Raw genomic sequence first — 12282 nt, 5'->3', positions numbered from 1 at the left:
GTCTTTTCTGATTCCATACAAATCTTCAGGTTACTTGTTCCAACTCTGTGAAGAAAGTCCATGGTATTTTGATAGGGATTGTATTGAATGTGTAAATTGCCCTGGGTAGCATAGACATCTACACAATATTTATTCTTCCAATCCATGAGCATGGAATGTTTTTCCATCTCTTTATGTTTTCCTCAATTGCTTTCACAAGTGTTCTGTAGTTTTTAGGGTATAGATCCTTTACCTCTTTGGTTAGGTTTATTCCTAGGTATCTTATGCCTTTGGGTGCAATTGTAAATGGGATTGACTCCTTAATTTCTCTTTCTTCAGTCTCATTGTTAGTGTATAGAAATGCCATTGATTTCTGGGCATTGATTTTGTATCCTGCCACGCTACCAAATTGCTGTATGAGTTCTAGCAATCTTGGGGTGGAGGCTTTTGGGTTTTCTATGTAGAGTATCATGTCATCAGCAAAGAGGGAGAGTTTGACGACTTCTTTGCCAATTTGAATGCCTTTAATGTCTTTTTGTTGTCTGATTGCTGAGGCTAGGACTTCCAGTACTATGTTGAATAGCAGTGGTGAGAGTGGACATCCCTGTCTTGTTCCTGATCTTAGGGGAAAGGCTCCCGGTGCTTCCCCATTGAGAATGATATTTGCTGTGGGCTTTTTGTCGATGGCTTTTAAGATGTTGAGGAATGTTCCCTCTATCCCTACACTCTGAAGAGTTTTGATCAGGAATGGATGCTGTATTTTGTCAAATGCTTTCTCTGCTTCTATTGAGAGGATCGTATGATTCTGTTTTTTCTTTTATTGATAATGATATCGGGTTGATTGTTTTACGAATGTTGAACCACCCCTTGCATCAGGGATAAATCCCACTTGGTCATGGTGAATAATCTTCTTAATGTACTGTTGGATCCTATTGGCTAGTATCTTGCTGAGAATTTTTGCATCCACGTTCCTCAGGGATATTGATCTATACTCCTTTTTCGATGGGGTCTTTGGTTTTGGAATCAAAGTAATGCTGGCCTCATAAAACAAGTTTGGAAGTATTCCCTCCCTTTCTATCTTTCGAAACCGCGTTAGTAGAATAGGTATTATTTTTTTAAATGTTTGATAGAATTCCCTTGGGAAGTCATCTGGCCCTGGACTTTTGTGTCTTGGGAGGTTTTTGATGACTGCTTCAATATCCTCACTGGTTATTGGCATGTTCAGGTTTTCTGTTTCTTCCTGTTCCAGTTTTGGTAATTTGTGGGTTTCCACAAATTTTATTATTTTGAGTCTTTTTTCTTTTTAATAAGTCTGGTTGGTGTTTATCTCTCTTATTAATTCTTTTAGAGAACCAGCTTTTGGTTTTGTTTATCTGTTCTGCAGTTCTTCTGGTCTCTATTTCATTGAGTTCTCTGATTTTTATTACCTCTTTTCTTCTGCTTGGTTTAAGCTTTGTTGTTCTTTCTCCAATTCCTTTAAGTGCTTAGGTTAGCTTGTGTATGAGTTTTTTCCAATTTTTTGAGGGAGGCTTGTATTGCAATGTAGTCCCTCTTGGGACTCCTTTTGCTGCCAAAGATTTTGAACGGTTGTATCTTCCATTTTCTTTAGTTTCCATGAATCTTTTTAATTCTTCTCTTAAGTTCCTGGTTGACCCATTCATTTTTTTAAGTAGGATGCTCTTTAACCTCCATGTGTTTGAGTTTCTTCCAAATTTCTTCTTGTGATTGAATTCTAGTTTCAAAGCATTGTGGTCTGAAAATATGCAGGGGACAATCCCAATCTTTTGGTATTGGTTGAGGCCTGATTTGTAACCCAGTATGTGGTCTATTCTGGAGAAAGTTGCATGTGTACTTGAGAAGAATGTGTATTCAGTTGAGTTCAGATGGAAAGTTCTGTATGTATCTGAAATATATTTGGTCAAGTGTATCATTCAAGGCCCTTGTTTCTTTGGTGATGTCCTGCTTAGAATATCTGTCATTTGCTGAGAGTGCTGTGTTGAAGTCTCCTACTATTCGTGTATTATTAAGTATCTCTCTATTTTGGTTGTTAACTGATATATTTGGCAGCTCCCACATTAGGAGTATAAATATTCATAATTGTTGGGTCTTCTTGTTGGATAGACGCTTTAAGTATGATATAGTGTACTTCTTCATCTCTTACGACAGTATTTGGTATAAATTCTAATTGATCTGATATTCTGATACGAGGATTGCTACCCCAGCTTTTTTGGGGGGGACCATTTGAATGGTAAATGGGTCTCCACCCCTTCATTTTCAGGCTGGAGGTATCCCTAAAATTTGTAGACAACAAGTAGATGGGTCTTGCTTTTTTATCTAGTCTGATTCCCTGTGTCTTTTGATGGGATCATTTAGCCCATTCACGTTCAGAGTAACTACTGAAAGATACGAATTTAGTGTCATCATATTATCTGTAGTCTCTGTTTTTGTGGATTGTTTCTTTGGGCTCTCTTTCTTGTACAGGGTCCCCCTTAATATTTCCTACAGAGCTAGTTTGGTGGTCACATATTTCAGTTTCTGCCTATCTTGGAAGCTCTTTATATGTCCTTCTCTTCTGAATGACAGCCTTGTTGGATAAAGTATTTCTTGGCTGCATGTTTTTCTCATTTAGTACCCTGTATATATCATGCCAGCCCTTTCTAGCCTGCCAGGTCTCTGTGGAGAGGTCTGCTGTTAATCTGCTATTTCTCCCCATATAAGTTAAGAATCTCTTGTCTTGAGCTGTTTTAAGAATTTTTCTCTTTATCTTTGAAATTTGCAAGTTTGACTATTAAATGTCGAGGTGTTGAATGATTTTTATTGATTTTTAGGGGGTCTTCTATCACTTAGATCTGAATGCCTCTTTCCTTCCACAGATTAGGGACATTCTCACCTATGATTTGTTCAAATATATGTTGTGGTCCTCCCTCTCTCTCAACGTCTTCTGGAATCTCTATTAGACATATATTCTTCCTTCTCAAGCTATCATTTATTTCCCTAAGCCTTTCCTCATGAGCTCTTGTTTTTCTCTTTTTTTCCTCAGCTTCCTTCTTACCCATCAGCTTGTCTTTGATGTCACTCCCTTTCTTCCACCTCATTGACCCTAGCAGTTAGAACATCCAGTTTGGATTGCATCTCAGCGAAACTGGTTTTAATTTCGGCCTGATTAGATCTCAGTTCTGCAGTAACAAAGTCTCTAGAGTCTTTATGCTTTTTTCCAGAGCCACCATTAACTTTATAATTGTACTTCTGAATTGAATTTCTGACATGGTATTTAAATCCACATTCTGTAACTGTGGCAGAGAATACTGTTTCTGGTTCTTCTGTAGTGAATACTTCCTTCTAGTCACTTTGTCCAATGCAGACTGGCTGAATGAGCAAGCTGAATCAAAACTATCAACCACAACCTTGTTAGAAGCAAATACTTTCTCTCTGTAGCATTCCAGCTGTCCTCTCTTTACATATGAGGTCCAATTCATAGGTGTCCAGGATGTTCTGAAAGTTAACCTAGGTAAGTTTGTGGGACCAGATGAGTTGAAGACCCCTAATCTTCCACCATCTTGCCAGTCCCCCTTGGTTGAGTTGATTTTTATTATTATTATTTTTTAATGATTTTATTTATTCATGAGAGAGACAAAGAGAGGGGCAGAGACACAGGCAGAGGGAGAAGCAGGCTCCTCACAGGGAGCCCGATGTGGAACTCGATCCCTGATCTGGGATCACGCCCTGAGCCCAAAGGCAGATGCTCAATCACTGAGCCACCCTGGCGTCCTGGTTGAGTTGATTTTTAAAAGCAAGTTTTTCTTTTTTTCCCCCACAGAACTGTAGTAATCACCTGTTTAAAATATAGTTCTTCATCTTTTTATTTTTATACAGTTCTTATATGATTATCTTCTGGATAAAAATGAGCAGTTGGAGTTGATGCTTTCATTGTACTTTCAAACCCAGTCTGTTCACCCTTTTTTTTTTTTTTTTTTTTTTTAGGGGAAAAGAGTAGGTATTGGCACACAGAAAGCAAGAAGTAAGTATTTTGATATCTTTACCTGTATTTGATTTGCTTTTAGAAAATAAAACAAATCTTTAAAAAATCCTCTAAAGTAACATGTTAACTAAACCCTTCAAGGAATGTGTTTAGTAGGTCTTAGCTTTTTTTTAAGACTGTGGACCTCGGTGGCACACTGGTGAAGCTTACAGACCCCTTTACAGAAACAATTTTTTAAAATCATTTAAAAAATTATTAGATTACTGAAAAAGTCAGGAAGTGAAATAAAGTCAAAATATTTTTAATTTTTAATGATGCTATACTTGATTTTTTTTAAACATTTAAAACAAGTTTTAGCAGTGATTCTAATTGCTACTCTTAATTTTGAAGTGGTGAGCACAAATGATGCTTTGAGATATCTTTAATAACTAAGATAATATGAAGGTATTTCTTTCATTTGGTTTTAGAATTATAGGCACTGCTAATATCCCTGTGATTTTGTTGCTTATATGCATAACTAGAGGAAGCATTAAATTTTAGGGATCAGTGGAAATAGAAGTTGGATTCGTTTCCTGTTTTAGCTCATGATTCTCCTGAATTCTATTCATAGATTTTTGGGGGAATCCCTTCATTTTAAGAATCGCAGAGTATGGACAGAATTTCTTTGACTTCGGAAATGAACTGATACTTTAAAATACCACACCTGAGACTTAGAACTGCGAATTGAAATGAAATAGATAAGGCATAAAGATAGTCCTTGACTTAAGATGGTGTGCCTTAAAATTTTTCAACTTTACAATGGCGCAAAAGCAATGCACGTTCAGTAGAAACTGTACTTTGAATTTTGAATGTTGATCTTCTTTGGGGTATGTAGTATGCCATTGGATAATCTCGTGATGCTGGGCATTGGCAATGAACTGCAGCTCTCATTCAGTCACGTGGTCAAAGGGCAAACAATATTGTTTTTCACTTTTCATATAGTATTCAACAAATTACATCACATATTCAACATTTTTTTATATAATTTTTTTAAGATTTTATTTATTTATTAATGAGAGACACAGAGAGAGAGCGCGCAGCAGAGACACAGGCAGAGGGAGAAGCAGGCTCCATGCAGGGAGCCTGATGTGGGACTCGATTCCGGGTCTCCAGTATCAGGCCCTGGGCTGAAGGCGACACTAAACCGCTGAGCCACCTGGGCTGCCCTCAACATTTTTTTTTTAATAAAGTGGGTTTATGTTCAATGATTTTGCCCAACTATAGGCTAGTATAAGTATTCTGAGCATTTTTTAAGTTAGGCTACGGCTAAGCTATGATGTTTGATAGGTGTATTAAATGCATTTGGAACTTAGGATGTTTTCAACTTAAAAGGAGTTTGTCGAAGTGTAACCCTAATTGTAAATTGAGGAAAAAATCTGTACATGGTTTAATGAGATTTTCTTTAGCCAGAGTTTTTTGTTTTGTTTTAATTTCCTGCATTTGTACATATCTAATAATATGTTTTTTATGTTCTCAAGCAGGTAGACTCAAAAAACCTTTTGTAAAGGTAGAAGATATGAGTCAGTAAGTATCTGAGTTCAGTCAGTAATATATATAAATCTAATATTAAAAGAGAAAATTAAAAAGAAAATTTAAGCTATCTCCTCTAATACTGTTAGGTCTCTTTATGTTACATTTATATTATACTTAATATACAGGTGGCATAAGTTGCAGAAAATAGCATAACTACTTTTTGCTCAAAAATTAAGAATTTTTAGCTGTTTCAGTATGCTATAGATGATAATTCCTTGAAATATCTAGAGCAGTCATGAGACCAGCTCATTTCAAATAACCATTCACTAGCTAAATATAATACCATATGATTTAGAACTACTACTTAAAGATTGCTTCTACTTTTTGAAAAATATTAGGTACTATTTGAAAGTAACATCTAATTTAGTAGCTTTCCTGAACTTATTCTAAAGTTTTATAGGGTAATCTTAATAAGGACTAGATACAGGTGAATTAATTTCGCATGGGAGATTTCGGTAACTTTTTCTTGACATTTTAGTTACTACTTTAGACATGTGTGATTAATTCTTTGGGTACTCACTGAAGTGACAAAGATGTGTTGAATGCTGCTTTATACAAAATGTATTACTATGAAAAAAAAAAATGCAGTTCAAAAGTAGGCACCAGTACATGGAAAGGCCTCTCATCATCTTGGGTTGGAAGACTTCATATTGCAAAGATGTCAGTCCTGCTTAAAGCGGTCTACAGATTCAGAATAATTCCTATCAAAATCCCAATGACGTTTTTGCAGAAAGAGAAAAATCCATTCTAAAATTCATACCAAATCATCCAAAGTAATCTTGAGAGGAAAAACAAAGTTGAAGATCTAAACTTTCCTGATTTGAGAATTTACTAAAAGCTATAGTAATCACAACAGCCTTGTTAATGATGTAAAAACAAATGTGTAGACCAAAAGAAAAGAAAGAGCTAAGAAATCTTTACATGTGGGTCAAATGACTGTTGATAAGGATGTAAAAGATCATTCAGTGGGGAATGGACAGTCTTCAGCAAATGGTATTGGAAAAACTACACATCCACATGCAGAATAAAATTGGACCATTAATTTATAACATGAAATTAACTCAAAATAGATCAAAGACCTAAAAGTTTAAAACTCTTGGAAGAAAATAGGGGAAAAGCTTTATGACATTGAATTTTGCAGTGATTTCTTGGATATGATGTGAAAAGCACAGCAACAAAGTTATAAGTTTGTGTACACAACAGAGTGAAATGGGATGGAACCATGGAATGGGAGAAGATCTTTGTAAAACATATATCTAACAAAATAAAATATGCGGGGGAACTTAGATGATGGAATGGGAGGACCTAAGCTTACGGCTTCTCTTGTGTACAACTGGTTAACACAGCCCTTGCATCCAAATAAACCAGAGAATGATCTGAAAGCTGGCAGAACAAACTTCACAACTATGTAGAGAAGAAGCTACATCTGAGACATTTGGAAGGGCAGAGATGGTGATTAGGAGCCGCCTGCGAGAGGGAGGAAGCTGTAGGCCTTGGCTCTGAGAGGTCAAATCACTAGGGAGCCTTTTAGGGGAAGATGAATCCCCATAGTGTCTGGCTTTGAAAACCAGAGGGGTGAAATTCCTGACTTTGTATAACCAGTGAGCCTGGGATCCTAGAGCTTTAAAAGTCAGCTGACTCAGCACTGGGTAAGCTAGGAGGGCAAGTGATAGCTGGATCTCTACTCTTAAAGAGACAGCAGCCTGTGGAGAGGCAACGTAGAATTTACAGCTGGCATAATACCTGAGGCAAACAGGGACACTGAGTGATTTAGAGAATTGTTAAAATACTGTATTCTACACCTGAAACTAGTAAGACTGTGTTAACTATACTGGAACTCAAATAAAAACCTAATTTATTTAAAGATGAAATATGAACAAATTAACAACGGAAAATCAAATTATCAGTTTTTTGTGTTTTGTTTTAAGATTTATTTAAGAGAAAGCATGTTTGCACTCCTGAGTATAGGGAAGAGCAGAGGGAGAGAATATCAGGCAAACTCCCTGCTGCCCACCTTGGCGCTCTGTCTCAAGGTGCATGAGATCATGACCTGAGCTGAAACCAAGATTCCGACCCTTAACTGACTGAGGCACTCGGTGCCCCTCAAATTATCAGATTTAAAAAATGGGCAAAGGACTTTACATTCCTATAAGATAAACAAATTGCCAAGAAACACATTAAAGATGTTCAACGTCACTAATCATCAGAGAAATACAAGTGAAAACCACAATGAGATATCCATTGCCTCGCACCCATTAGGAGGCTGTTATAAAAAAAACAAAACAAAACCTTTAGAATAATAGGTATTGACAAGGAAGTGGATGATTTAGAACCCTTGTGCACTGTTGATGGGATTATAAAATAGTGTAACCACTACAGAAAACAGTATGGATATTCTTCATAAAATTGGAACTGTGATATGATCTAGCAGTTTCACCTCTGGTTATATATCCAAGGAAATTGAAAGCAGGGTCTCTGAAAAGGTACTTGCACATGCATATTGGTAGCAGCACTATTTATGGTAGCCGAGTGGCAGAAATGATCCATATGTCCATCAAGAGATAAATGGATTATGTGATATATACATAAGATGGAATCTTACTCAACCTTAAAAAGGAATGAAATTCTGACACATTCTCTACAATGTGGATAAACCTTGAGGATATTATGCTGAGTGAAATAAAAGGAAAAATATTGCATGGTTCCATTTGAAGTACTTAAGAGTAGTCAGACTCATAAAATGGAATGATGATTGTCCGGGGTTGGCAGAGAAGGGAGAATGGGAAGTTACTGTTTAATAGGTATGGAGTTTTTGGAAGATGAAAAGGGTTGTGGAAGATGGATGATGTTAATGGTTGGAAAACACTGAATGTACTTAAAGCAGCTGAACTATAGTCCTAAAAAAGGGTAAGATAGTGGCACCTGGCTGGCTCAGTTGGTAGGGCATGTGACTCTTGATTTCAGAGGTCAAGCCCCCTTTTGGGCATAAAGATTACCTTGAAAAAAGAAAAAGGTTAAGATAATAAATTTTATGGGTTATTTTACCATAATTAAATAAAAATTTGTGTTTTAAAAAAAGAATAGATTTAGGAATTGGGAAGGGAAACGTGATTTCTATTATTTATTTCAGATTCCAGATAAATTCCATGATTTTGAAATATAAGATTTCAGTTGTATTTTTTTTATCATAATCTCATGTACTTGTCTTGTTTTTTTTTTAGACTTTATAGACCATTTTATCTTCAGTTGACCAATATGCCTCTTATAAATTACTCTATTCAGAAGCCCTCCAGTCCATTTGATGTAGATAAGCCATCTAGCATCCAAAAGCAAACTCAGGTTAAACTAAGGTTGGTTTAACCCTCTAGTAATTTTTTTTTCTTTTTAAGCCAACATTTAAAATAATTCATGTAATGCCATGATGGGATGTGTGTGTGTGTGTGTGTGTGTGTGTGTGTGTGTGTGTGTATTTGTGATCACTCTGAAGGTTTTTCCCCCTGTATATTTTTAACGCCCCTTTGTTGGATTAGAAGTCTAAATCTCTTTTAAGTATGTCACATTTAGACATGTTAGATCAGTAGATTAAGGTTGAACTGTGGCTTGCAAATATTTACAAGTAATTAAAATGCATTACTCTTCCTAAGTGATCTGAAATACTCTAGAATATGCACTACATTTTTTAGTTTGCTTCTCAATTTCTTAAAAAGAAATATATTTAAAAGTGTTCGTTGATACAAATATCTGTGGAGATTATGGCATGTTTGATACGTGAGGATTGTACATTCTGTAAATTACTTTTAATGTTCAGCACTTAATTATTTCATCATATATTTCTATTAGAATCCAAACGGAGGGCAATAAAGGTGGTGGAATCCCAGTTCAACTCCAATTGAAAGAGAAGAAAAAAAAAGGATATTGTGAATGTTGCTTGCAGAAATATGAAGATCTTGAAACTGTAAATGTGATTTTGTATTTGGGGTTGATATTTCTAAAACTATGAATATTTACAATCTAAATTTTAGCTTATTTTTCTTACTGTGGTTTACAACTTGATAATGACTAAATAGCATGTATTTCTTTTTAATAGTATTATCTTAAATTTTAGAAACCCAAAGTGGGAAAATGTATATTGAAAAGTAATTTTTATTCAATCAAATGTTTATTAAGTACCTGTGTTGTACCAATCACTACTCTGGAATACGCAGTATTGAACAAAAGAAACCAGTTCTCTACCTTTGTGAAAATTACATTCTATGGCAGGGAAGGAGAGATAGCTAACCACATGGTAAGAAAATAATTAGGTATATATAGAGAGAATATCAGATGTATTCAGTGAGAAACTATCAAGCAGGAATGGGGCTATAGGTATTTATTTAGACAAGGAATAGCTAACTGATCAAGTGATGTTTGAGTAGAGACCTAGGAAGTGAGGGAATAAGATTTGTGGATATTGAAATGAGCAGTATAAAAAGTGCTAAATTAAACTGATGGATGGGATTAAAGAAATCATTAAACTAATGGTGATGACCTGGCGGAAGTGTTGAGACTTGGTCAGATTGTGAATATAATCTAAAGGTGGGGCAAAGAGGTTTTGCCAAGTGGATTCAATGTTGGGAGTGAGTAGAAGATGCTTCAGGCCAGAGCAATTAAAAAATAGGTTTATGACTTACTAACGGAAGGATGAGAAGAAAGTAGAGATTATTCTTTGAAGTAGCAGAAAGAGAATATTTGGAAGGCGATTTGGGATGAAGTAACACTTTTGAAGATGCGAACTATTTATAGTTTGTCAAGTGAAATAAAAAAAAGAGCTTTAGATCCATGCTGCCCAGGTTTGTATCCTGGTTTCCTGTTTGTGTGACCTTGGACAGTGGTAGGCTCTGCTTATTAAATTTTAGTTGTTACTATTTAAGTTGTTCATTCTAGTAGGAAGGTGTAGTAGGTAAGTAGCACTAAAACGTGCTTGATTTGGAAGAAGATGGTGGGGAAGTTAAGGAGAATATTTATAAATATCTAGGAGATAACCTATCTCTTTTCAGACTCTAAATTGAAGTTTTATTTTTTAATAACTCAAAATATATTTGTGTGTTTTCATAATAAAATATGATTAAGATGATTTTTTAAAGATTTTATTTATTCATGCATGAGAGACACACACAGAGAGAGAGGCAGAGACATAGGCAAAGAGAGAAGCAGGCTCCGTGCAGGGAGCCCAATGTGGGACTCAATCCCAAGGCAGACACACTCAACCACTGAGCCACCCATGCATCCCATTTTAAGATTGTTTTCAATCAGAAGCTAATTCTATTTCAAATATTTCCCTTCCAAAAATCATTTTGAAATTTAAATTATAGATTAGTCCCTAAATCTTCCTTTGCTGTTATTACAATAGAATAATTTACAAGGATTTTTTTTTTTTTTTAAGATTTTATTTATTTATTCATGAGAGACACAGAGAGGCAGAGACATAGGCAGAGGAAGAAGCAGGACTTAATGCAGGACTCGATCCCAGGACCCTGGGATCACAACCTGAGCCAAAGGCAGACACTCAACCACTGAGCCACCCAGGCACCCCAGGGATGTTTTCCTTAATATCACTTTATAATCTTAATTTAATGCTCAGAAAACATTGGGACAAAAAATTAAAAACCTTGGTCACTGATTGACACAAGGGAGGAAACTTAGTAGTAGATGTTGAGATTGATATTTTAAAATCATTTTTTATTAGTTTTTATGTATATTTCCTTAGTCACTGAGAATAAAATACTCTTGTTTTTTGAATCTTAGATTTCACAGTGCTTCATTTCCACCTGCATCAGGGCATTCATTTAACAAATTTGATTACTGGCTATTAAGCAACAACAAACAGGCAAACGTATTCCCCTTAGATATCTTATGGTTTAACAGAGAAGGTAGATCTAAAACAATGCACTTGCAAGTAGGATAGTGATAGTGTCACAAAAGTAAAGTGTACGGTACAGTAGTAATAATGAGAGTACTTAAGGTAGGATGAGGGGCATAGAAAGCTCAATTAAGAAAAGTAATATTTAAATCAAGACTAAAAAAAGGTTGAATGATAAGAGGTAGGGTTGAGAATAGGGGGCAGCTTCACAAAAGCTGGAGATTTCTCCCAAGAACAGGAATAAATGGATTGTGAACTTAAAAAGTTAATGTTTCTTTTTAAATTTTAATCCTTTCTCATCTATTTAGCATTACTGGCCATAGATAATTTGTATGTGGTAAATTTTTCAGGTAATAATCCAGAATACTATTTTTTGTGATCACTGGAGAATTTAGTTTTTGGAAATACAATCAGATCATCAAAAGTTACATGAAGCTGGAGTAACAGAAATGATCATCTTGGTACAGCCTTCTAAGTGGTGTACAGCCTTTTAGATTCAATTCCTTGATCAGCTGACAGAAAAATAATAAAATTAGCCTGAAGCCTCTGTACCTCTTTAGGGGGAGCTTTATTTCCTTGGAGTTTTATCCCCGTGCACTGAGCTTGTTTACTTTTGTTCTTCACCATTCTTAAGACTGAGAGTAACTATCAACTATATTTCAGTTTTTAAAAAAAGAAAGGCTGAGAATAACTTATATATCCTCTGTTATAAGCATTGGGTAGTTGAGATGTTTACTTGCTCGTTCTCATATATTTTCCTCAAAGAAATTTTTTTTATACTTAACATTCATTGTACTTCATTTGTTTTTGTAAACTGCCTTCTGGATTCTTGTTATGTTAAAGTATAATATTT

General features: G+C 35.4%; 1 protein-coding gene across 2 annotated transcripts in view; it reads left to right on the top strand.

The window, feature by feature from the left end:
• DBF4 (DBF4-CDC7 kinase regulatory subunit) overlaps positions 1–12282 on the top strand; it is a 36327-nt gene that overhangs the window by 20254 nt on the left and 3791 nt on the right. The window contains exons 7-10 of one of the 2 annotated variants that reach the window (XM_072784315.1): positions 3961–3997; positions 5476–5521; positions 8752–8880; positions 9371–9485. In XM_072784315.1, coding sequence (XP_072640416.1) covers positions 3961–3997; positions 5476–5521; positions 8752–8880; positions 9371–9485 — 327 coding nt within the window. The remainder of the gene's footprint in view (positions 1–3960; positions 3998–5475; positions 5522–8751; positions 8881–9370; positions 9486–12282) is intronic. The other variant, XM_072784316.1, reaches the window with a different exon arrangement.

The sequence above is a fragment of the Canis lupus genome, chromosome 18 (assembly GCF_048164855.1).
Source record: "Canis lupus baileyi chromosome 18, mCanLup2.hap1, whole genome shotgun sequence".
Taxonomy (NCBI): Eukaryota; Metazoa; Chordata; class Mammalia; order Carnivora; family Canidae; genus Canis; species Canis lupus.
The sequence above is the reverse complement of the archived record's forward strand: the minus strand, read 5'-3'. Positions and strand labels throughout refer to the sequence as shown.